The following is a 27,109-nucleotide window of genomic DNA, read 5'->3' as shown; positions in this document are numbered from 1 at the left end:
TCTTCTGTATGAATTTTGACAGTACAAGATTTGAGCACTCCTGAAAAAGTATTTCCAACTGGGACTCATAAGTATCACACAGAGTCACAGAAAGGTTGAGGCTGGGAGGGGCCTCTGGAGGTCAGCTCGGCCAACCCCCCTATGCTGAAGCAGGGCCATCTAGAGCAGGCTGCCCAGGACTGTGTCCAGATAGCTTCTGGGCATCTCCAAGGGTAGAGAGAGACTTCACAGCCTCTCTGGGCAACGTGTGCCAGTGCTCAGTCACTATCACTGATACCTTTGATAAGAACACAATACCACCAGAACAAGGATTGATTAACTAGTCTTTTATTTTAAAGTGTGGTAAGAGATTAAATTATCCTACTGAAAGTGAAAAATATTAAATACCTTTAGAAATAACATGCTGTTGTTATTTCTAAAATTATTTTTTTCTGCTTTGCATCAATACACAAATTGTTTCAAGAAGTAGTATTAAAGGCTATTATTTCTTAACTACTTTTGGGTAAAATATTCTATATTTTGTGTGATGGAGGGAGAAATAATTTATTGTAATAAGTACCTACTACGGTAATCTCTAAGTCGTTATGAACATCTAATTTCTCAAATTTTGTTAATTACTTCATTTTGTGTATAGTTCTCATACTGAGGGGAAAAATGTTTAGTCTTTTAGTGGTATCATGAAAAACACTTACTTTTTAAGTGACCTCTGAAGTTCATCTTGTCTGATTTTCTTCCTAAAGAGTGCCTAACTTCTAAGTTAGATCAGGTATTCAGGGCATTGCCCAGGGATAGAGAGTTCTGTGAAACCTTTTCATCAATCAGCCCATAAAAGTAAAATATTAAATAATCGAATTTCTTCCTGTGCCATGCCTTACTATAAATGTATTTAGCTGAGAATGGGGGTAAAATTTTAATTCTCTTACCTTACTAAGTGTTCATAGGAAAAAAACTGGTAGTGCTCTTAAATCTCAGAGAACAACCTTTTTTATACTGTAGTTTTAATAGTGAATCTCTGTTGTACTATCTGCTGAGATTAATTTGATCTTAATGTTTAAGTCTATTGATGAGATGAATACTTACTGAAAGCTGAATTTATATTTTAATTTCTGCAGAAGTAATTTTTAATTGTTTTCTCTTAATATTGCCCATTCACAAATTTAATTTCATGTCATGTATTGGTAGAATTTATGTAGTTAAAAATTGAAGTATTTTAAAATAGATTGAAAACTGATTAATTTATTCAAAAATACTATTTGAAAGGGGCTTTTAAATATTCTTCTTTAATATCTGGAAGTTAAACAGACCTGCAGATCTAGAGTACAGGATTTTAGAAAGGCATTACCTTCAACAATACTTCTGAAAAAATTCATTTTTTGACTTTCTGTTTCCTTCTTCTTACTTCCCCCCCTCCCCCCACCCCCTCCAGGCAATTGCATTGCCTCCTATTGCTAAGTGGCCTTATCAAAATGGGTTTACTCTTAACACCTGGTTTCGTATGGATCCGCTAAACAATATCAATGTAGATAAGGATAAACCCTATCTCTATTGGTAAGTAACTTATAACTCTGCACCTATGGTTTGTTTTGGCTTCCTAATAACAGTTAATCTTTCTCATTGTTTTTAGTTTCTGACATGTTTTTTTCCCAAAAAATGGCTGCTTACTGTATACACACTCTTAAAAAGTCATTTGTCCTTTCTGCTTTGCAATTTATAAATCCATGAAAGCAAGACATGCGCCTTGTAGATAAACCATAAACTCTACTGTGGTGGTTTCCTCAGGAATTTTAAAATATATGATTTCTTAGAGCTGTAAATTGAGAATGTTGTCATATTTTCTGTTTGATGTTTAAGATTCTCAGCTGATGTCAGTACTAAAAAGCAAATCTGTTATACTCATAGCACACTGCACATTAACTAGGTGTAATAGAAAGTAGATCTGTGAAAATAGAAATGGCTCACTGACCACCTGTTCCCAAAAATGGAAGCTATATTTCATAACACACTAATTGCAAGAGAGACAATTTTAGTTTACTTAGATTTGCTGTTGTGATAAAAATAGAAATAATAGTTATATTCTTAATAAAGTCCTCTGATATTTTAGGAATTATGCTATAATAGTAAAAATGTTTATTGTGTTGGTCAATCATTGAAAAAATTTTTCACTTTAGAAATTAATGATACATCTGCTCAAGTATGGTTGTCTTATCTGAAGAGCAAAAGGAATGAGGAAAATAGGGAACCTTCTATTGTGTCAGAGCATGCTGGTATTTTCTTCAGCACTTCTTCATTCTTTAAGCATTTGCTATTTAGTACACTTACCTTTTCTCATATTCTTAAAGACTGTATATCAGCTGTGCAGACAGATGAGGGTTGGACATAAACAAGATCTATCAAGTTTTATCTGCTCAGGAAAATGGGAATAGCACAAGGAGGGAAGTAACCAGAAGTAGCATTTCTCACTTTGTAGTCATTTCAGGTAGTCTAAGGAGCAGAAGCTTTCGGTTAGTTAGCTGAGAAGACCAGTGGGTGTGGTCTCAGGAAGGTACTTGTACTATCAATACATTGAAATCTTACTTGGAAGGCCAAAATAATCCATATTTTTTATAGAACAAATTTCTGATTAAAAATAATTTAAGTTTATTCTCAAAAAAAATATTAATACATTTTCTCTAAATTACCATCTGGGTTAATGCTTTTCCATGTGTCCATTTTCTGCGAAGTGCTATAGTTATTTTACCGTGGAGATTTTTTCCAAGCTGTTGGCTATAGCTGTGTTTATTAGTATGATCTGGTTTTTTTTTTTCAGTCTGTCAAGGACAATAACAAATGCAATTATAGGATGGAACACGCATACAGGAATTTAACATGGTCATCTGTTTCTGAGCCAGAATTTACGTTTCAGAATTGTCATCTTTAGGTGGTGTATTGATTTGAGAATTCGTTACTGTCTCAGAACAGGAAAAACATATTCCAAAGTTGCACAGCCCATCATGTATGCTGCTTTTCTTATGCTTAGTAGTGTAGAAAGACCTTGAGCCTGTGTGATGAATATGATTCTTTCTTATTCCAATATCATGCAGAAGCAGCAATGACATTAAGTTAGAATAACTTCAGATGTGTGGTTATTTATTTTTTATACATATTTTTGCGTGGTGTAGTTCTGATATTTATTATGATGTGATTACAATTCTTACTGAATTCTAAGGGTTTTTAACATGCTTCTTAACGTATTTTTTGCACTGAAATAGTTTTAAATCCCCCGTGTGTTAAGCTTTCCCGAATATTTATGGATAGTTCATTTTTGTCTCTGTTGGAATGAAATTACTTCTGTTTCCATTTTAAAATATATTGATTTAGACCTTTTCTTTAGCCTGTATTCACTTTGCTACAAAGTTGTATAGCTTAGAATAACTGCCATGATACTCAGACATCTGTCTTTAATAAATTAATTTTTTCTTGACCAGAGTGTTTGTTTTTGAATGTGTCTGTGAATAAACCCCACAGACCTGCACTTTGAGTTATCAAAGAAACCTGAACTTCTTCCTTCAAAAGAATTCTAGGCCTCTCCTTAACATTATACTCTAAAGAATACTTTTTAATTAACACGCTTATTAGCTACAACTGTAATGTTTCGATGTTTGCTTACAAAATGTCCACCAACAATATTATTTACCTATAGTAAGTAACTTAATACAATATCTGTTTATTTGATTAGGATAAAGAGTCTAGCAGAGTAAGAAAACATTTTTTTTTAATGAGTTTATGTTTCCCCGTGGTTGATGTGTGCTTTTCTTTGTTTTCATGTTTTTTCTGTTTTCATAACCCAGAACATACCAAAATAATGTCTTCTATATTTTGTTGTTGCAGCTTGGAAACCTGGTGAGAAAGTATAGCCCCAAAACATATGGAGTTTCAACTCTTTTATTGTAGTGCATAAAGGATAACCTCTCTAGCAAGCATAGGTATTTTGCTGCATGCACAGACTCTTCAAGTAATCTTTGGGCATATCCGTGCTGAATGAATGACTCGTTCTTTCACACACACACAGACTTGCATGCAAAAATCTTTAATTATAGTTCAGTGTCTCACTTTCTTACGTTACCTCTTGTAATGGAATATATGTAAAAGGAGAGTATTTATCAAGAGTGGAAAATAAAACTTCTGTGACTAACAAGGTAGAACTTTGCAAGTGCTTCATATGAGCCACAGAAAGAAGTCAGTCTTACAGAAAGCAAATGCCAAAGTTGAGTCTGTGTAAATGTAATGTGCATGTAATATACATAAGAGAAACTGAATATAACAACCTCAGAAGGAGGTTAGGAACAATGCAAATACTTGTCATTTTTATATAGTGGCTTAAAACAAGCCATAATTAATAATTAAAAACAGGAAAAATATTCAAACTAAATCATCCATCTAAACTTCTTTACACAGATTTTAGATTTTGCCACGTGAATGGTTGAGTCACACACAACCACCACCAAGGCGAAGATACCAAAGCAAAGATATATTTTCTTTCAGTGTTCCTTTTTGGGCATGTAGGATTTTTTCTGTTTAACTAGATGAAAGATATTTCGTATAAGTCAACTCATTCTTCATAGTTTCTTCTTAAGTCACCTGTCTTTTAAACAATCTTTATTTTAAAAGCACTAACTTAGTAGCATGCACAACTTCAAAGAGGACTCTGATTTGAAGCAGAGGTGCTGAAAGTGATGTCAACTACAACGGGTTCCTCAGGACCTTCTCCAGTCAGGTTTTTTAGTACCTTCACAGAGACATCACAGCCTCACCAGGAAACCTGTACCATTCTTTGACCATCCTCACAATGAAAAATTTTATCAGCTTCAGTTTGTGTCCATTGCATCATGTCCTTTCAGTGGATATCACTGAGAAGTCTGGCTCCATCTTTACTCTCCACCCATCAGGTATTTATACATGCCTTTTCTTCTCCAGGCTAAACAGTCCCATATCTCAGCCTCTTCTTATGTGTCAGAGGCTTTGATCATTCAGTCCTTTGCTGGACTCTGTCTGGTACGTCCAGGCCTTTCTTGTACTGTGCAGCCCAGAACTGGACACAGTACTCCAGATATGCTCTCTGCAGTGTTGAGGACAGGGGAAGGATCACCTCTCAACCTGCTGGCAATGCTTTTTTCTAATGGAGTCCAAGATACCAGTGGCTGCCTTTGCCACTAGGGCACATTACTGGCTCATGGTCAACTTACTGTCCACCCAGACCACCAGGCCCCTTTCTGCAAAGCCGATTTCCAGCTGGTCAGTACCCAGCATATACTGCTGCTGCTTGGGGCAGTTCCTCCTCAGCGATAGGACTTTGCACTTCCCTTTGATCTTCATGAGATTCTTGTTGGCCTGTTTCTCCAACCTGCTATGATCCCTCTGAATGACTTCACACTTCTCTGGTGTATCAGCCACTCCTTCCAATTTTGTATCATATGTAAGCTTCCTGAAAGTGCACTCTGGCTCACAATTCAGGTTATTAATGAAGAAGCTGAACAAGATTGGACCCAGTATTGACCCCTGGGGTACTCCAATAGTAACTACCCTCCAGCTGGACTCACACCACTGGCAACAATGCTTTTAGTCCTCTTGTGTCATTCTGCATTAGTTTGTCATTAAGGTTATTACAGTGTTGAAAGGTCTCGCTAGAAAGTCAGGATAAACATCCACAGCTTTCCTTCCATGGAAGGCTATCAGTTTGACGGAGGATGATTTTCAATTTGTAAATCCATGCTGATTATTCACCCTTTTAGGTATGATCCAAGCTTTACATGAGTGCAGAAAGCAGTGGCCAGAGCCTTTTCTGGTGGGAGCGAGCTTACATCAGCTTGACCATGATGTGAAAACTAATGCTTAAAAATGGAGAAGGGAAGCAAAGAAATGCATGGTTGGTTGACCCTGGCTGCATGCCAGGCACCCACCAAAGCCACTCTGTCACTCCCCTCCTCAGCTGGACATGGGAGAGAAAATGTAACAAAAGGCTTGTGGATTGAGATAAGGAGAGGGAGAGATCACTCACCAATTACTGTCACAGACAAAAAAGACTTGACTTGGGGAAAAAAAATAATTTATTACCAATCAAATCAGAGTAGGATAATGAAAAATAAAACCAAACCTCGAAAACACCTTCCCCCCACCCCTCCCTTCTCCTCAGGCTCAACTTTTCTCCTGAATTCTCTGCCTCCTCTACAGCAGCACAGGGGGACGGGGCATGGGAGTTCCAGTCAGTTCATCACATGTTGTCTACTGCTCCTTCCCTCTCAGTGGGAGGACGCCTCACACTCTTCACCTACTCCAGTTTGGGGTCCCTCACACTGGAGACAGTCCTCAGTGAACTTCTCCAACATGAGTCCTTCCCACAGGCTGCAGTTCCTCAGGAACAGACTGCTCCAGAGTGGGTCCCCCATGGGGTCACAAGTCCTGCCAGCAAACCTGCTCCAGTGTGGGCTCCTCTTTCCATGGGTCCACAGCTCCTGCCAGGAGCCTGCTCCAGCATGGGCTTCCCATGGGGGTAACAGCCTCCTTTGGGCACATCCACCTGCTCCAGTGTGGGGTCCTCCACAGGCTGCAGGTGGATATCTGCTCCACCATTAACCTCCATGGGCTGCAGGGGGACAGCCTGCCTCTCCATGCTCTTCACCACAAGCTTCAGGGGAATCTCTGCTCCAGCGCCTGAAGCACCTCTTCTCCTTCCTCCTTCACTGACCTTGGTGTCTGCAGGGTTGTTTCTCTACATATTTTCACTCCTCCCTTGGGCTGCAGTTGCACAGGGTTCCCAGGTCCCCTTCTTAAATTTGTTATCCCAGAGATGCTTCCACCCATCACTGATGGGCTTGGCCTTGGCCATTGGTGGGTCCATCTTGGTGCTGGCTGGCTTTGACTCTATCAGATGTAGGGAAGCTTCTAGCAGCTTCTCACAGAAGCCATCCCTGAAGCGCCTCCACTACCAAAACCTTGCCATGCAAACCCAATGTAAAGTGCTTTCATATTTGCCAGATGTGAGTGAAAACTGCTACTGTTTTGTAATTAACTAAATGCTAAGTGCTGCTTCAAGAACTCTAAGCCAATATTTTTTAAAAATAATTTTCATTATCTCTGAGGATGATGTTGGGCAGCTGCTAAGTGACAGTCTATTAATGCTTTTGTATTGGAACAGTATTGTACCAATTACCAATTGCTCTAGCTGAAAGAGCTTCAAGGATAGTCTGAACAAACAAAGAGAGTAAAGGTGATGTGATCACTTCCTGAAGCCTTGGCAAAAGCATTACTGGAATACCATTTTACAGCTAAGAATTGCTACTTCTTATAAGACACCATGAAAAAAATTTGTACTCTTCAGAGAAGACTCTGGAGTGAACTGTGCTCTGGAAAAGACATTTTATAATTAAATCTCCCAAGGAAAATAAAAAGTGTTGAAATTAAGGATGCTCTTGACTTCTGTTTTCAGAATTTATGCAAAATCTGATGAGGTATTGTGTAATTTGAGATCCATTGGGTAGACAGCAAAATAGGAAAAAGCAAACTTCTAGACACACAATACTATGGTCACTTTAGTCATCACAATTATACTAAGACACAGTGTAATAATAATAATTACAGTTTAGTGGATCATTGGAAATGTTTCCTCAGGAATGACATGTAGATTCTTTGTCATAAAGACAGTGCAAATTCAGGAATTTAGGGCTTGACATTAAGTGCGCTCCACTGGGGAGTGTCCATCCTCTAAATCTGTATACTTGTTTCTGTTAAAAAAGGATATGGGGTGACATTGCTTCTAAGCAAGGCCTGGAATTAGATAAAATCAATCTAGATATTAAGGTTATTTTTTGCTGTGGGGTTTTTGTCTTTTTTTTTTTTTTTTAATTTAGAAATGCTTTCTTTTGAATTGCATATTGGGCTCTGTAAAAGAATTAGAAGGTGAACTGAGGCTGGATTGTTGTTATTGTTGCTTTTTGTCCTTAAAACATCCAAGTGATTTTTAATGGAAGAATGGCTAAAACTTCTGAAAGAACTTTTTTTTTTTCTTCAGGCAAGAATGAATTCATATCTTCTCAATCTCAGTACCATGATCATATGTTAAATTGCTCGTAAAATTCTAAGCTACAGAAACTGGAACTACTAAACAGTTTCAGCAGTGGATAGAAGAATGTTTACCTGCTCTTGAAGTGTAATAACATCCAGTAGCTGCTTTGAGAAACTGGCTGCAATGAAACATAACTATAAGGGTTTTATGAATGATCTGTAGTAAAATTCTATACCAGCTGCTATGGGAGGTAGTTAAAGGCTCATAAAACCATGTGGGTGTTGACAGTACTGCTCTTGTTGTCTCTGTGCATTTCATCTTTGGATGTGGCAAGTTCTGCCTGTGTAGGTAATTGGTAAGAGAATTTCTGTGCAGTACCATAGAGACCAGTCCTACTTTACCTTTGGCAAGAAATAAAATATGAAGATTAACATAATCTGTATATTGTACTGTTGAGGTAAACAGAGAACATATGAGTTCTGAGTTTCTCAACTACTGTTGTATTAGAACACTAATTAATTTGGCCAAAAAAAAGCAAACTAGTGGCTAAGCTTCATGTTTAGAAAATCATTCATTCAATTACAAGATGAACAGTCCCGCTAAGAAATAAGCTATTTTTTTCATTATTTCATTCCTTTCTTGTCTTCATATGCTGAACTCCAAGAAGTTACACATATAAGTACAATTCAATCTTTAAAATTTCAGAAACAGTCCAGTTTGACCAAAATGGTGATGAATCAGCTCAGTAACTGGGGGAGTTAGGAATTGGAAAAATTTTAAAGTTGTAGATATTTCTTCAAGAGCCATTCTTTTTTTTTTCCTTTTTTTTTTTATAGAGAGTTTTAGTGTTTAACAAAATACTTACAAACTCCTGTTCAAAGTAGTAAGATGCACTTTACACAATGTTAATTATGTTTTATCAGGTAAAAATGTCATGGTATTTGCAATGATTGGCTGTTGGTGATTAAAAAAACACTTTATTGGACATCCGTAATCAAATGATAGAATGTCCTGAGCTGGAAGGGACCCACAAGGATCACTGAGTCCAACTCCTGTCCCTGCACAGGACAAACCCAAAATCACACCATATCTCTGAGGGCATTGCCCAAGTGCTTCCTGAATATCGCCAGGCTTGGTGCCGTGACTGCCTCCCTGGGGAGCCTGTTCCAGTGCTCCACCACCCTCTGGGTGAAGAACCTTTTCCTAATATCCAGCCTAAACCTCCCCAGGCCCATCTTCCTGCCATCACCTCAGGTGCTGTCATTGGTCACCAGAGAGAAGAGATCAGCGCCTGCCCCTCCTCCTCCCCTTGTGAGGAAGCTGTACACCGCCATGAGGTCTCCTCTCAGTCTCCTCCAGGCTGAACAAACCAAGTGACTTTAGCCACTCCTCCTATGGTTTCTCCTCTAAACCCTTCACCAAATTTGTGGCCCTTCTCTGGACAAATGATACTACACCATGTGTCAGAACATAGTGAATCTGTGTATTTTTTTAAATATACTTTAGAATAGGATTCTGTTAGCCAAACCCATTTTAGCTTGTAGAGATGACTTACGTTGCTGAGAACCAAACTTGGCATTGTGAGAGATGCAACTACCTGGTGAAAAGTTATTTGAATGGATGGCATAAAGCCCCAGGGAGGTAAATCAAAGTCTCAACTAGCCCACAACACATTCAGTTGTTCTTATTGTAAAAGCTGTATTTTAAGTTTTTACCATTTATGTTATTGTACAAATTTCAGTACTGTGGTCGTGCAGGTTATTTTTGTATATGAGTAATGCAGGTTATGTACGTATATGAGTAATATTCTCCCATGAGGATGTTCACTGTTCCTTTTGTTGTGGGGTACAGCTGCTTGTGGGGTCATTGTGGAAGCCAGATGACTGAAATGATCCATGTTAAAAATAGTCTTCAGAAGACGCAGGGGAATAGCAGTGTTGTAAATTGTCTTCACTGTTGAGGTCAGTGGTGATGGACAGTATGTAATTTTTCTCTTCGCTATTAGATTATATCTTAGGTTTATTAAGAGAGGAATTTTTTAGGTTTATTAAAAAAATGCCCTTTTTTTTTGCAAGGAGGGTTCTGTGGAAGCCTGCACAAAGGGCTGTGACAGGGAATAATGCTCCTTTCCGGCACAGCAGCTTGAGGGGAGAGAGAATTGCGTACAACGTGTAGAGGCAGATAGAAGAATGAGGAAACTAGAGCCTGAATTTGGGAAAATAAAGCTTCTGCAGCACCTTAACAAGTTGCTAAAGGGAAAGAGCAAACCCCAAGGCATGCCTCAAGGCCAACAGAACCATCCTGATGATCAGAGATCATGAGGCCTAGTATGATGCAACTCATAAGATGACTGGAAGTAAGGACCTCTGTGCAAGGCCCCATTAGGGTGGAGAAGGGTTGTCTATAGATGTTATTGCTCCTGTTCTGTTTAACCTGATCACTCTGTTTTTCAGGTTTAGTAGAAGTATTCTAATTAATTAAAACAAAAGTGGCTTTCTAGAATTTCAGAATTTGAATGTCTCTTTTTGACATCCTTTAAAAATCCCCTCATAGGAGAAGAACATCTAAGCTCTGGCCACCTCAGGGTCTAGTCACACCACCTACCTTGTAAGGTGTTTCTTTTTTCAGAAGGTTGTGGTTTATCAGCTATATTTTTGACAGGAAAGAGGAAAATCTGATTCTCTCCATCATTAATGTACACATATAGGTTGAACTGTAAGTTTCTGAAGATGGAATTAAGTCTATAACTGTCCTATTTTTCCACATATTAAAATCAAGATTATGTAGTAGGGTAGACAAAAGACGTAGAATTTCAACAGCTATGAAGTAAGATGAAATCTGAACTTAGTATTTGCATATGCCTTTCACCTCCTAATGTTACTATGAAAAACCTGGTAAAAGTGTTAGAAGAAAATGTTACAACAATGAAATAATTTAAAACATCATTATTGTAATAATATGGGATTATTTTATAAGTCATCTACATTAAAGAAGTGAGAAAGTGTTAATTAGGGGACTACAGGAGCATATGCAAATGTTCAAAATCAGTAGTGTCTTTTTTTCTTATGCTTGCAAAGCTTAATTTCAGAGTTTATGGATGAAGTTCACCAATTAGACTGTGTATTTCAGCCACTGGTTATTTTTTTAAGCTGATTGATAACAAGTTAAAAAAAAAAAGATTAAAAGCTCTGTAAAGTGTGCTCCATATTAATGATAGCAGACTTCTTTTTATTGTACTTAGCTTTTCAGAAGTAAGTGACATAGCTGTAGATATGGGCTTAACTTTTAAAAAAATGTTCTCTGTAATGTCATTCATGAATTTCCACTAGCTACTTTTGCAAATTGTTTTTTAAGATGTCCAGAATTTCTCTTTACAATGCTTTTGATTTCAGGTATAAGTAGAGAAATATATGACCTTTCTGCATTATCTGTCTTTACGATATTTGTCACAAGAAAGCTGGAAGCCCTTACTAAACTTACTTTTTTAAAATTGTAGCCCTTTGTCAGTTTGACAAATGAAAATAAATCCACAGCTCAGATGATTAAACCTTAATAGATCATTAGCCTAACTAAATCATAAGGCTTGAAAAGAAATTATACTTGTGCATAGTAGTTACCGTGAATCCAAATTTGTATGTCATATCAGCCACATTGTTCTCCAAACCCTGTAAAATTGCAAGGCGCCTCGCATGTGTTCTGTGATGGATTTTTCATTACAACTTAAAACAGATGTGTTATTTTAAATGATGATGAATTAAGAAACTGAAGGAAAAACCTGATAGATTCAATCTTTACCATCCTGGATTTTTGTAAAGAAAAAAAAAACAAAAACAAAACAAAACCCTGATTTTTAGAATGTAGCCTGGAACCATGTAAGTGATGAAGGTTAGTAGCTCCCCCGAAAAAGAACGGTGGGGAGAGAAGATATAAAGGAAATTAAGTTCACCGTTCAGGGTACTAAATCCTTTTCTTTTTCATGGCAACTTAAAGTAATATTTGGACCGTTTTATTAGACAATAATTCCCCTTTTTCCAATTTCATTAATAATTCTTTCTTTTCAGTTTCCGCACTAGCAAAGGTGTTGGGTATTCTGCTCATTTTGTTGGCAACTGCTTAATAGTTACATCACTGAAGTCAAAAGGCAAAGGTTTCCAGCACTGTGTGAAGTATGACTTTCAGCCACGCAAGGTAAGCAAAGTGGTATTTGCAATAAAGAATAACATTGAAATTGTGACACAGTGCTTCTGGGAAGAAGGGATAAAATCCCTTTAGTGCCATAGGTTTACTAGTAATTTCTTATTTATAAGTAGCTTCTCTGATGGTCCTGCAAAGTTTTATGCCTGTTACAGATCAGAATCAATTCAATAAAAATGTAATAATTTGTAAAGTAACACTTCTCTAAAGTCAACTTGTTTTTAAAAATACTGCTTAATTAGCTTCAGATAGAGAAGAATTTTGAATATTTGTAAAATGGTTGTATCTTATTTTTAAAGCGTTATCATTCCATTTCTGAACATTTTATTTGATAACTTCGGTGCCAATGTCTGGAACAATTTTGCTGGCAATGCTAGAGTTTCGTTATCTGTTGCTGAGGGGATATAAAGCTCTGAATGTTCTTCTATGTCAGTAATGTTTTGGGATTTCTCACTTTAAAATCTTGATTATTTCTGTAGATCATATTAATGTTCATTTCTACTGTATGCCTAGTAGTCCTAGGAGAACAATGATTCTGCTGGCTTCAATATTTCAGTTAGTTGACTGAAGCATTGACTTTTCCATACAGCGAGTATTATGTGTTTGTCATTGGTAGTGGCCTTGTATATATTTTGCTGTGAAGCTCATTTCTTTTTTTATGGCCTTAGAATTTGTATATTGAATTTCAGTGCTTGTTCTGTTTTGAGAAACCAGTCTCTTAGGGAGGGAGTGCCCATTGTTCACTCATCAGCTTTATGTTCTACTATTTTTCTTGGTATGTATTTGTGATTCAAAATCACTGATTCTGATTCTGTTATGTAGCTTTGAGGTAATTTGTGTTTTTTAAAACATAGTAATGTCTTTTTCTAGCATGTTACTCAGGGACATATAAAGCCATACAAACACATACCTGCTGAGTGTATTGAAAAGAATCAATTCTGTTTTGCAAATTTTATTTAACTCTATAGCCAGAAAAGAGTTTTGATGACAGTTCAGTTTTATTTTAAAGTAGCACATCTGATGCTACTGATAAATGCTCAACCTAGGAACAAATGGTTAACTTTTGGATTATGTTATTGATAGCTAGCTTTTGGGACCTAGCTGATCATTTCTTTACTTGTTGATGAAGAAGCAGTTTTTCATGTTTTAGCAAGATGTTTTGTTGATAATTTCTATCATGAATGACTAGTTTCCTTGATGCCATCCCTGGAAAATTCTAACTCTTGTTATTCTATTTAAAATAATTAATTTGAGATACTAGTAAATGTATATCTCGTTATATGAAAAGCAGTTTCAAATCATAATCTGCTGATCTGCTGAAGTGTGTCCAAATACAACCTCCATGGCAGTTTTATATTTCTCTAAGATCATGCTTCATATGCTTTGGGTCATATGTCAGTTTTAGAAAGTATTTGAGATAAATCTTTTAGACTAGAATATATTTGCAAGCGGTTTCATATGATATATTTTCTCCGTTAATAACTGTGTGTACATGTATGTGGGAAGGTACATAACACATCACGGAGAAAAGAAAACCTGTCAAATATAACTCCTGGCTCTAACAAGTCAAAACATATCCTGTTTAAGATGTAGATTGATTTTCTTGATGTTATTTAGGTATTGCATTAGTTCCACTGTGCAAGCATTGAATGTGTAGATATATATTAAAAAAATGTGTACCCATTTACAAATCACCTTACTGTCCAAATGCTAACTTGAGAAGTGTGATTTTTGTCATCAGATATACTATTTTCTAGCCATTTGCTTACAGACGTAGGCATTTCAGCAATAGCTTTTGCCAGAAATATCATCCTCATTAAACTTCTGAATAATGTTTTTCTTTTTAAATTTTTATTGAATCACAGTAAAATTATATATTCAAGCCACCTGGTTTCAAGCTTTAGGCAGATCAGAAAGACTCTGGGTTCATGTGAAGATCTTTCCACTGTTAACTATCATATGACACCATTCACAGAATAATATGTAATCTTAATTTAAAACTGTAAAATGTGCTAAGTGGTTACTTTAGATTTTAATTGGTGCATTTAAAGAACACTATAAAAGCAAGTATTTATAAAAATACATTAATAAATTTGGTGATCTTGTACCCAAATAGAAAATATTGGTGTAGTATAATAGATTGTCCTCTCAACAAAGTTAAACTAGCTTTGGCAGTGTTGTGTTTTATATTGCTTTTTGAGACTCCAAAGTGAAATTTTTGTGTATTAGTAACCCCCAGTAATTTTCACTCCCTTGAGTTCCAGCCTCAGCATCAACCTGCATAAAAAAGTATGAACAGAAAAGCACTGTAGTTGAGAGCAAACAGCTTGAAAGATTTCAGCAGTATAAAAAATTGATGGGTTGTTTTCTGAAGTGTCTTTGAGTACTACCTAAGGAAGCTCTTGCTATAGCAGAGAGGCATGGTCTTGGTGCATTTCTGAGAAAATAATATAGGGAAGAACACTGCCCGATGCAGGATGAATTTAAAAGAAAATTGTATTGCTGATGTTGAAAATAAAAAAGGGATTTTTTGGCTAAAAGTTGAAGAAAAATTGTCTATGAAATTAGACAACTTGATTTGGTTCAAACTGTGTAGTAGTAAAGTCCTGAAAACCATGTGCTCAGACAGAATAGGAGAGGAATGAACAAAATGCCTGTGAGACATAGATAATAGGAAATTGAGACGTACAAGTGTGCTTGCTTCTATCTATCTAAAAAAATAAAAGAGAAACTGGAATAACTATTTTAAATGAGGCTATTGACATAATAGAAGTATCAGAAGCTTTTGTGACTTGACTGTCAGTGGGCGCTCATTTCAAATTGTACTTCAGTTAAAAGTGACAGTTGAGCAGGTCTTGCCAATAAAGCAGTGATGCCCTGTATGAAAGGCTTAACCTAATCAGATAAATAAGTTCAACGTAACAATAAATAACAGGGTTTCTGTGCACTCAGTAACTAAGTAGGAAAACCATACCATTCAGATTAAGTTGTCAGCCACATAAGAAGAACGGTTATAGCATTTGTGATGGACTGGGGAAGATCAGAAAGCACACTAATATACAGAAGCTTACATTACTTTGCTATAAACTGGGTGGCATTTTATTGGGAGAAGAGTTCAAAATAAAAAAACCAGAAGAATTTGAATTTACTTCTTTCTGAAACTTTTAGAGAGCTCAGAGGTTGACTCTTGCTTGACTTTGTCTAGAAAAATGCAGAATATGCTTGGATATGCAGGATTTGCTATTTTTATTTTTAAACGAACAGCAAAAAAACCTGCCTTCACTTCTTAAAAAGAGGAGCAGTTAAAAGATGGAGATGTTTGGCAGTGCTAGAGAAATTGCTTAAATGCAAAGACACAAAAGGCTAAGAGCAAATACACCATTAGTCAAAAAAATCCAGTAGAACATGTAAAAGCTCCTCACAATGTACCTGAGCACAGATAAATAGCAAAGTAGAGGCCATTGTAAGTAAAAATAAATTGTTCAGAAAGTGGAAGCTGTATCAAAATGAAGAATACTTAGAAAAGTATAAGTTATAGTAAATTATATGTAAAATGATGAGACAATTCAAAAATTTTTTCCAGTCCATAGAGGCAATTAGGCATAATAGGAGCCCTTGAAGAATATAGTATCATAAAAAAAAAAAACCCTACATTAATTAATTGCATCATTGTTTACTACAAGACGAGTCAATGGGGATGAGTCAGAGGAAATATCTCAAAATGAAATGTCAGTAGGAGAGGTACAGAAATTGATATAAGAGATAGAAATTAATTTCCAGGACCTTACAGTAGTCACCCCAAAGTTCCAAAGAAATTTGAATATGAAATTTGCCAAACATTTAATTCTAGTATATAATCTGTTTTGTCAAACAAATGGGTGATAGAAAATTATACACACTTTAGAAAAAGGCTTTGCTGATACTCAGAATTAGGTATTATAATGCCTGATTTCTTAACCATCAAAATGGGGTAGAAGCTAGAAAAATGGAAAAGAAGGATTAGAAAGCACGTAGATAAACGTATCGGCAGCAAAGCAACGCAATATTGCACTGGAAGTCTTGTCCCCCACTTCTGCTGGATTATTTGAAGGATTTTTACTGTGTGTAAGAACAGGTTTGTGAGCCAGTTGATACATACTGTGTGTGTTCCCCAATAACTTTATGCATTATATTCCTCTGAAAGCCTTAAAGGAATTATGCTGTCATGCGATAAGAGCATTTATATTTGTTAAAATACAGGGATGGAAGGATATGAATCAAGTGAGCAAGCAAGAATCTCAGAAGGACCTTTATATTCCTGTTGATAAGAATGCATTATGGACTTAACTCGGTGTAGTTTGTCATCCTTGATTTTAGGAACTAGCTTTGAAATCCTATGTTACTTATTTTATCTAGATTGATCCTAGTGACAGTAAACCATTTTTTTAATACTTGGATACTTCCCTGGCTAAAAATAAAATACAGTTTAAGATGTATATTTAGTTAATTCAAGTGCAGGAAGCAAAAGAGAGATTTTTTTTTTTTTTTACTGGATTAGTTATAGTAACGAGCTGGGATAGACTCTGTGCATGCTCGCATGTGTATGCATGTGTATTCAAGTAAAGAAAAGCTGTCCTTTTGGGTCAGAGTAACAGATGTAGGTAGCGGCAATGCTAAAGATTCAAAAAAGCTGCATGGAACAAAGGAGATTGACTAAAAGAAGCTGCATATGCATGAATGGGGGTTAACATGGGGAAAAAAATTATGAAAAGTTGATTATATCTTTTTCCTAAAGTTTGACATGGACACCAAAGCTCTCCCAAGATAACATTGCTCATTTTAGTTCCTTACAGGCTCTGGGGTCAGTGTTTCAAAAAAATAATGAACTATTTTTTTCCAAATGAATGAGTCGTCTGTTAAGCTTAAGCTACACATAGGGGCAGTCTTACAAACTGGTATGTTGTCAGAAATGCTCTTAAAACATTGTAAAAGAAAAATCACAGATAGAAGATAAATGGATAAAACATGGGACCTGTGGTTGTCAGCTGATTTATACAGCTACAAAAGTATCAGAACTGGAAATATGAGTAAATAGTTATAAAAGGTACAACTTTGAGCAGTGCTATTGCAAAGAACACCTGCTGTTGGGATGAATGTATTTTAAATCATCATCACTTAGTGGAGATTATTGGTAAATTAACCTTTGAAGGAAAGAGGACAAGGGAATTTTTCTTCTATGGGATTTATTTTGGTGGTGTGGAAACTTTGGAAAAGAAGTGTTTACAAAAAGCAGAGCTCTAATCATGCAGTTTTTACTTAGTTTCTGATTAGCATAGTTACCAGTTAAGCTTCTAGACTTTGAGTTATGAATATTTGGTTGAAGTTATGGTGGGTGTTCCTTTCTGAAATAGAATCTGCCTACAAAATGGGGAACAACATTTGGGGTTTGTTTTTTGATATTTTTTGGGGGGAGGGGCAGTAGACTACAAAAAATATTTTGTTCATGATTGCGTAAAAACAAAAAAAACCAAACCACCACAGAAACAACAATTAGACTGGCCACACGTGACTTCAGAAGTCAAAGCTGTAGCAATATGTCTTTAATCTAGTATTGCCCAATAAATCTGTTTACTTGGATATGCAAGAAGTGAGATATTCTTGCATACTGTTGTATGATTAGTAGGGCTTTTTCCCCTTTTTGTTAACTGTAGGTTTTAAGGAGGGAAAAAATGAAAAAATATTTTTAAAGACCTGGAAACAGATGTGGAAAAATAGGTGTGTTCTAATGTATAAAGATATTATAGATATGTAACACTATATCTATAGTTCAGGGACACTACGACTATTGTCAAAATCTATTTTGCTGCATGTGGTTTTTTTCATAATTCTGTGCTCTGGTTTCAAAATCAACACATGAAAACTTTTTGCTTTTATTTTCTCTGATACAGAGAGGCAGATTTTTATATTAGTAGGCTCTGCATCTACTTACCCCAGCTCAGGGAGAGAGTCACCAAGTTCTTTATTAAAATAATGCCCCAAGGGATGCAGAAGGTCTCTGCTTTAAAAAAAAACAAGAGCTGAGCATAGAAATCAAAAGATAAAAATTGAAATAGATACCAAGAAAGGGAAGACAAGTAAATTGTAAATTATATTCAAAATTTTTAAAATATGAAATGGTGTTTCCAAGGCAGATGAGCTGACTTTTTCACAGAATCAAGGATTGGAAAGGGACTTGTTGAGACAATCTAGTTTCACCCCCTGTTCAAAGAAGGGATGCCAAGATCAGGTTGCTCTGGATGTTGTCCAGTCAGGGTTTGAATATCTCCAAGCAAGGAGACTCCACAGATTCTCTGAGCAACCTGTGCTAGTGTTTGTCTACACTTACTGCTTACTACCACCCTTCTTACATATGTTGAAATGGAGTTTCCTGTATTTCAGTTTCTGCCCATTTTCTCTTGTCCTGTCACTGGATACTAGTGAGAAGTCTCTGGCTCCGTTGTCTTTATCCCCAGCCCATCAGGTATTTATACACATGGATAAGGTCCCTCTGAGCCTTCTATTGTCCAGGCTAAACAGAGCCATATCTCAGCCTCTCTTTGTGTTAGAGGTTTCAATCACTTAATCATCTTTGTAGCCCTTTCTGGACTTTCTCCAGTATGTCCATTTTCATCTGGTTTGTATATATATTTTGAAATAATACAGACACCTATTATAGTTCAGTGTGAGTTGATTTCCAGTTCTTAAAGATTAAATTTCCATTTCCAGTCTTAGATGAGTTTAAAGGTTCACTTTTAAAGGAAATTCAAGGTTTTCTTCTTGAACTTACTCATAATGGACATAATGATTCCTGTTGAACAGATTATTTGAAAGATAGTTGTACCTGGAAGCATTTTACTGTGATGCTCTCTGTTTGATTATATAATGTGTTTTTAATGATATGACAATTGTCCAAAAATTGGTGGAATGGTAAAGAATAGAGGAAGAAAATCATATGAAGCAATTAAGATGACATCTTAAACTGGGCTGTAAAATTTGCTGTTGTGAATTTTTTCCCTTTATTTAATAAATTCTGACAGAAAGCTATGATGAAAAGGCAGAGATATGTGATACGAGTTTGTTAAGGTAAGTACACATAGAACTGGATTTCCCATCAGAACTCAGTTGTGTTTTATGTTATAGTGTATAGTGTTTAAATTAAATTTCGTTTTCAGGAATGGAAATGTATTCAACTTTTTAATTGTATGTATGCATTTTTGGCTCTAATCCCATAAATGGATGCAGGTAGGCACATCATGACATTTAGGCACGGTTCTACTGGCTGGACTTGAAATTCCACTGACTTGACTTTTAATTTTCTGAGTTTGCAAGGATTCATCTATTTGTATAATTTTACGATACCAGTCCCTTATTTTTAATGCCATTAATTACCTTTATGCTTTATAGCACAATAACTGCCACGATACACTGATTTTCCATGTCTTTACAGTGGTACATGATAAGCATTGTACACATATATAATCGATGGAGAAACAGTGAAATACGATGTTACGTGAATGGTCAGTTGGTATCCTATGGTGACATGGCCTGGCATGTTAACACAAATGATGTAAGTTTTTATTTTTTTCCTTTCTCATAGCTTTTCATTTTAAAGTGAATTGAAAAAGAAAAGAAAGTACTATATATGTTTTCTCTAGATATTCACAAATTTTCTTTTTTTTAACTTTCTCCTTTAGTCAATCTTCCTCAGTTATGTACTTAATAAAATGTAACATTGTTGATTTTATACATTAGTATTTTTTAGAATATTGGTGATTTTTTTTTGGCTGTATTTTGCATAGATATTTTAATGAAATTTTCAGAGATTTTGTTTGGAGAGACTGTTATAGCTAATATTTGTAATATGTGATACTATGTAGGGGACACCGGTATCAATGGATTAACACTTAGCTTTTTCTTTAGGAAAATGTAATAGAGTTACAGATTTTACAGATTTAGCTTCAGAAAAGTCCTTAAGAAAAACTGGTTCATTCTGCCAAATGACTACGCATACCACCAATGTATACAGAAGTACTCATTTTTGTATCACGTTAAGTTCTGTGTTGGATTTAAGAGGAGATATTTGTTAATGGTTAAAAGATTTCCATGCTTTTTGTGTTATTGAACATTAAATTTTAAGTGGTTTTTTTTTTAATTGCAGTAAAACTGAGTAGACTGAACTGTGATCTGTGTCATATTGTTGTAAGCACTATATAAGTATAGTAAGAGATAATTTCTCCTGTGCAGAGTTTACAGTTTTAAACCAACAAGATAGAGACAGACAACAAGTAAAAGCTAGAAAACAGAAGCATGGGGAAGTGTCAAGAGATTTATAGTATTAAGCAAAGTAGCGAGTATATTTTGCCTTTTATTGTTTACTTGACATTAGTAAATAGAGGTAGTTGACCAATATTAAAAATGTTGTGCTAAGTGTTAAGCTACTAATGTTTAATTAATATAGTTAGCAAGTACAAATTAACTGCTACAAAATTTCATCCCTGAAATACTGAGCAGTTTTCTTGGGTAGTAAACTTTTTAGAGAGATGTCCTCCATTATTGGCCATCCAAGACAGTTAAAAGATAGAGATGTACAACTGCATAATATTATAGCTCAGAGCAAACACAATGATCTTGCATCTGCTTGTCCCACAGGCAGAAACCAGTCATTTTTACCTGGAGAAGGTTGCATGTATGCCTGTAAATACACCTGTATCTATTAATTGGACTGACTTCAAATTAACAGTATATTCTTACAGGACATGCATCTGGTTTTGTATTTTTTTAATATTTAAATTCTTTTAATGAAATGAAAGTGTCAAATTCTGTTTTCCTCTCTTCTTCTACCTTCTACTTTGGAAGTTTTGAGAGTCTACACCTAATGATGCAGAAAATAGGCACTCTTTCTGGCCCAAAGTTTTGGATGGGGAAGGCAGAAAAAATAGTTCTTGTGTGCTTTGCCTTCAGCTAAAACTGTGCTAGACTTTCAGAGGTGCTTCATTCATCAGCTTGCTACACTTCTGTTATTTTTTATTTATAATAGAATTCTCAGTTGTTTCTGACTGCCTGTATAAGATAAGGAAGCTCTTTTGTGCTTAAGGAAATTAACTGTCTTTTGCTAAATTCTAGAGGCAAAGTTGGATTTGAAAGGGAGACTTTAAATATTGCATATTAATTCAAGTAGGAGCGCTCTGCTTGCCAAAGCTTCTGATCATTGTTCTTTGTTTTCTTGGTATCACTTCTTCCTGCAAGAAAAGGCAAGCCTTTCAGTTTTTGCAGAGCATGGTTTCTACCTGGTTATATAAACATTTTTTGTGATAGGTGAGAATGTGATGACTGAAAAGCCAGCTGCTGTCTTGGGATCTGGGCTGAGTTACTAGCTATACGGTGTGGGGATCTGTAATCCTTAATGATAAATGCTTAGCAGTAAGAGCTGCTCCTTCTATTCATCTTTTATTCACAGTATTCCTTTCTACTTTCTCATGTAACAGAAGTACAGTCTTTTCTCTGGGTGGGATTGGTTTACCAAGCTTTGGATGTTTTGATGTCTTTTAAGTTTCTGGTAAGGTTTTTCTTTGCCTGCTGGAGAATAGACTAAGTTATGAAAGACACTAGTTATCATTAGCCCTCTATTCTTTAAGAACAAAAATCTTATATCAGAAGTAGGAAATAGAAGAGAAAGTAGGAGAAATTCAGGAAAGATGTATGAATGCAACTGTGTAAAAGGCATAGAAAGGAAAACGGGAGTGCGTACGTGGGCTTCTTAGCACTATTATACATTAGCTAGGAAGGGAAGCTCTTGTTTTAACCGTATTAGAACTTTTTGTTTCATATAAAGGTTGAGTTGTTAAAAGTATTCCCTTGAAAAGTCTTGAGCAATTACCCAGCAATAAGCTGTTAACTTCTAGCTTCGTACCCTTTTACTTGGAGATAACTTTAGCTTCCTGCAAGATGACAAGAAAATACCTTACATAATAGCTTTGGGAGGAAAGAAAAAACCACACAAGTCAGCCAATCAGTCTTTTTTTTTTTACATTATGTGTTGTGCATAACTATGTGTAGATTATACTGATAGATTTAACAGTCCAGGTTGCGAAAACAGATAGTGAAAACAGAAAGGGACAGGAGTTGCATATTGTTCTCTAAGTACATCTTAATCTTTTCAGCCTTTTCTTATACAAGAACATTGTAAGATAATTGAGCTGTAATGTTTAAAACAATAAATATAATGAAGACAAGATTTTTCAGATGCTCGCTGTGTCAAAGCTACCACTGAACAAAATGCCTTATGATTAAGTATTTTTTTAGATGAATAAAACATTCATCAGATTTGCATTATTGAGTTTAAGATTAAGGGACTGAGTTGAATTAAATTTTTTTTAAGCATAGTTTTTGTCTTTGTAGAGAGTGAATTTATTTTAATTTTTTTTCTCAGAATGATCCTGCATTACAATTCTCTTACATTTTTATGACCTTTTTTCAATATCTGACATTTTTCTCTTATATCCAAACAAGAACTGAAGATTACCTCTGTCTACAATTTTCATATGTACCCTGGAAGGCACTGAAGTAAATATGCAGATGACAAGAAGGGTGAAAGTTTAAAAAGATGGGGTGTTTTTTTTCATTTTTAATGATTTTGTTTACTTCTATTTCTTCTAATTCATTTTTATTTATATACAGCCATGAAGTCACTGGGTTCTTAACTGCTTCTGTAATATGGGCAGCAAGATATAGAATATTACGTGAAGTAGTCATTAAGGCTTCACATCCATATTCTTCACAAATGTATGTTGTTTTAATAGACATGTTTTCGTCTAGGGATTTGTAAAATGTGTCACTTATGCAAAACTAAATCACTCAAACCTTCCTCAGGAGTTTTCATTCTCTTGAGGGGACCTCCTTGTATTAAAAATGTTGCACAATGTTTAGCCTGAATGTTAGAGGGAAGATATAAATACGGATGAAAAAGGGGAAGACACTAAGCTTCTTTGTATAGCTGTTTCTGTTGTGAATGCTACTGATACGCTGTTTCTATAGAGCCATTTTTGGCTCTGACTTCATTTTTATTATTTAATGAAATATAAAAACCATAGCAATGCTGAGATTCATTGTGTTAGGGTGCTAGACAAGATATAGTAGCTAGTGGTAAATAACTTATTTATATTCCAAGGAGTAAATATAGCTAGAGTTTATGACAAAAAGATGAAGTGAAATGCATGACAAGGTATGACATAATCAAATGTGTGCAATTGCTAGCTGCTCAGTAGTCACAATCAGCTCTGTAGGCCTTCTGGAGTTAATTATTTATAAGTGATCAAATACACTTTGAGATGGAAGTTAAATTGGAAGAGTTTGGCTATTACAGCTGTTAGATTAGGAATTTTCACCATTTATGGGAAGTAACATGAGAGAAAGCATGAAACTTCTCTTCAAGGTGTAAAATATGGGGATACTGAGGTTTGGAAGATTTTTGTTCAGATAGCTGGAAGAAGATAAACTTGATGATGTCCTGATGTCTTACACAGAACCTTGCATTTCCATTGTAGGACAAGGAAACTGTAGAAGGATTTGAAAGTTGATATAAGTGGTGAAAAGCCAACTGGTTGATGACAGAAGTAGCTCTTGGGCTGCATTTGAAAGAAGGCTTATAAGCATCAAGAATATTAAGGATATGTCCTTAAGTAACAAGGTCCAGAAGTCCCAAGAGTTTAACTTTTTATGGAAATAAAGTAGGAGGCTTTGGACTAAGGCACCGAATGAAGCAGATCTATCAGTCACCTCATCTTGGGGTCATTAATGACATACTACCGGGGATGTACAGAAATAGGCAAACAAAACTTGGATCGGTTGGTGTCTGATAGGTTTAAAACTGGAAACATGAGATAGTTGGAGGAAGACCAAATGAGCTATGAGTATTGGGTGCTGATTTTTAAATCAATCAGTCACTCAATGAGGTTTACAGATTGTTTGGCATCTGGAACAGAAATGAATAAAAATTACCAGATCAGGAATTAGACCTCCAATTAAAAATAATGGGAACACCTAATCCAGAGTGAAGCACCAGAACATGGGAAAGTGTAATCTGGTAAGAATGAGAAAAGACAGAACTGGAAATTACTACAGGTTGACAGACCTAGAATGTAATTATATGTAAAACTCTGAATCCACTGAGAGCTATAATGGCTGTTGTACAATTAATGATAACTAGAAGAATCCAGGAAAATACCCATGTAATAGGCAGGAATGTATGTCTAAGAATTTGTGAGTATAAACTAGGGAAAAGGGTGGCATCAAGCTCAGACAAATTCCTCAACCATTAAAAATGACAATTGCTCAACATGAATTGACTTCAGACTTTCTGATAGCAATGGCACATCTGTCCATAAAGCCTTTAAGACTAAGCAAGACTTTAATGAATCACAGAATCACAGTTAGCAGCCAACAAGATGAAAAATCAGGGTTCTTAATGCAGGTTCTACTGGTTTGCTGATTCAGCTCAAAAAGTGAGGCCTGATCCTTGTTTCCATTAAAGTGCATGTAACTCCAGGAAGCTGAGAGATTAGGCTTGCAAAGATCCTTGTGCTTCCTCTTTTTATCCTCTTGTGCTGCATCTTGTTTTCCAGTTCCCCAGATCTTTATTCTAGACAGTTAAGTTCTAAGCTTTGCTTCCTTTGAAGCCTTTTTTATTGGAAGCACTGGAAGAACTTAACCAAATTCTTGCAAAATAAAATTAAATTGGGGGAGGGGGGGAAGCCACAAAACCCACTTCAGATCTGAAATAATAGGAAGTGGACAGATGGAGAACTGCAGAACATCTTTGTGCAGAGGAATGGTTGGAAGGAGGAATGGAAGATAACAACTCTTGTGACTATGGAAGAAGACCAGGAGTTTAAGGTCAAACCAAATCATTATAGACTGTGATCGTAGAGGACGACAGTGCACCGGTTGCAAACTAGAAAAATTCGTATTTGTATTTTTCTGCTAGAGATGTTTAGCTCTGTTGGCAGTGAAAGAAAAGTGCATTTCAGCGCCTGTTTTCATGTGTTAGCAGTGGGAATTCTGATTGTAGTTACAAGGAACTTCAAGGCTTTCGTATTTCCTAGAAGGCAATAGGGAAGGTTGTTTGCTACTTGAATGTACTGTTCTAATTTTCTCTGTTGTATGTTGAAAAATTAATAAAAAACAAATCCTAGCAGCCAGCTGTAACAGCATTGTAATACTGACCTGTAAAACAATTAATGCTACAATATTCAAAATGAAGTTGTTCATTACAGGGAATCAGGTATTGAAGTAATAAATGATTGATTTATTCTCTTAATTACAGTCTCCTTTTATTTTTTGGCTGCAGTAGCTGTACATGAATATTATTTAATTGTATAGTTTATATGACTAAACTTGATTAACATTGCCTCTTTCTGATACAGAGCTATGATAAATGTTTTCTTGGCTCTTCGGAGACTGCTGATGCTAACAGAGTGTTCTGTGGCCAGCTGGGAGCAGTGTATGTATTCACTGAAGCACTCAACCCAGCACAGATTTTCGCAATACATCAGTTAGGACCTGGATATAAGGTAATAATGTGTCTTAAAAAATGTAAAACTGGAAAAAGAAAGTAATTGATAGATATATTTGTAAGATATGTATCCATGCAAATATTCCTCTTAGGATCATGTAGAGCTATGTGATTTATTTTCAGCAAAAGAAGAATATTTCTTCAAGTGTCCTAACTAACCTTAATTTCCACCAGCTTCTTGAAAGATGCAAGTCATTTCTTTAAAGCATAGCTGAAACATGTTTGTATGTGAAATTTATGACTTTGGGTCATAATCAGATTAGAGCAGTTTTGTACCTGGTGTACTGAATACCAGGGGAATAACCGCTCTACTGTTTGTGTTTTAAAACCTGAGTTAAGATAGATTAACATTCAACGAGGCATAATAAACCAGTTCTGTTCAAATGCACGGTTTCAAACAGTTCTGCTGGAGTAAAAGGTGAGCTTTTGCTCAACTGGCTGTTTTGCCAGTGATATTTAGGAGACAGTTTGGACAAATTAATGGTGCGTGCATAAACTTGGATCTCTAGTATGAACAATGACTTATGTCTTGGCATGACTGTGTATAGTATTATTTCATCAAGAAAAACAGCGCAGATATTTTGTAGAAGTCTGCAGAAGCTGCTTATTGGAGAAGGCTTGAAAATTAATCTAACCCCAGCTAAACACTCTTGAATTTCTACCATCAATTATTCCCAAATTTTATTTTTGTGAAATTTGCAGTATCATCTGAAGTAGACTTTGTTTCTTAGTATATATCATAAACTCTGAAAATAAAAACTTTTAAAGATAACAAGTAAAAAATCAACATTTAGATTCTAATAATATTAATTTGGTGAGATGAAAATGATTGATCTAAATCACTTGATGACAGCTAACAGATGTCATCATCGAGGACAGTGACAGTGGAAAATATCTTTTATAGTATGTAAGTAGTGTGCATATCCAAATATCTGTCAAGGTTACTTGGAGAAGTCGTCTGTCACATATGGTTGATGGTTAAAACCTGCTTTGAAACTAAAAATGGCAAGTCAAGAGAAGTGTATCACCTGTGCAAACAAGGAGTATTTTATTTGGAACTTAATACTGTATTTTGTTTGAATAAATATTTCTGCAGTTTTCTTTCTTTACAAAGGAAAGTAATGTAACCTTAGATTTCTTAAGAATAAATGTAATAAATCATTATGAATTTATTAGGTTCCTGGATTTGCAGCAATATACTGAAGTGGTATCAAATAGGAATAATGCTTTCATTTGTTTTAAGTGAAAATTATTATGTAATATTTTGTGAGTGTTGAAGGGGTTCATAA

At 35.6% G+C, this 27,109-nt stretch overlaps 1 protein-coding gene across 7 annotated transcripts in view; it reads left to right on the top strand.

Annotated features, from left to right (window-relative positions):
- NBEA (neurobeachin) overlaps positions 1 to 27,109 on the top strand; it is a 505,018-nt gene that overhangs the window by 96,579 nt on the left and 381,330 nt on the right. For all 7 annotated transcript variants that reach the window (XM_064441021.1, XM_064441019.1, XM_064441015.1 and 4 more), the window contains exons 5-8: positions 1,427 to 1,548; positions 12,100 to 12,226; positions 19,698 to 19,817; positions 25,672 to 25,818. In XM_064441021.1, coding sequence (XP_064297091.1) covers positions 1,427 to 1,548; positions 12,100 to 12,226; positions 19,698 to 19,817; positions 25,672 to 25,818 — 516 coding nt within the window. The remainder of the gene's footprint in view (positions 1 to 1,426; positions 1,549 to 12,099; positions 12,227 to 19,697; positions 19,818 to 25,671; positions 25,819 to 27,109) is intronic.

The sequence above is a fragment of the Phalacrocorax carbo genome, chromosome 1 (assembly GCF_963921805.1).
Source record: "Phalacrocorax carbo chromosome 1, bPhaCar2.1, whole genome shotgun sequence".
Taxonomy (NCBI): domain Eukaryota; kingdom Metazoa; phylum Chordata; class Aves; order Suliformes; family Phalacrocoracidae; genus Phalacrocorax; species Phalacrocorax carbo.
This window is presented reverse-complemented; position numbering and strand designations above follow the sequence as displayed.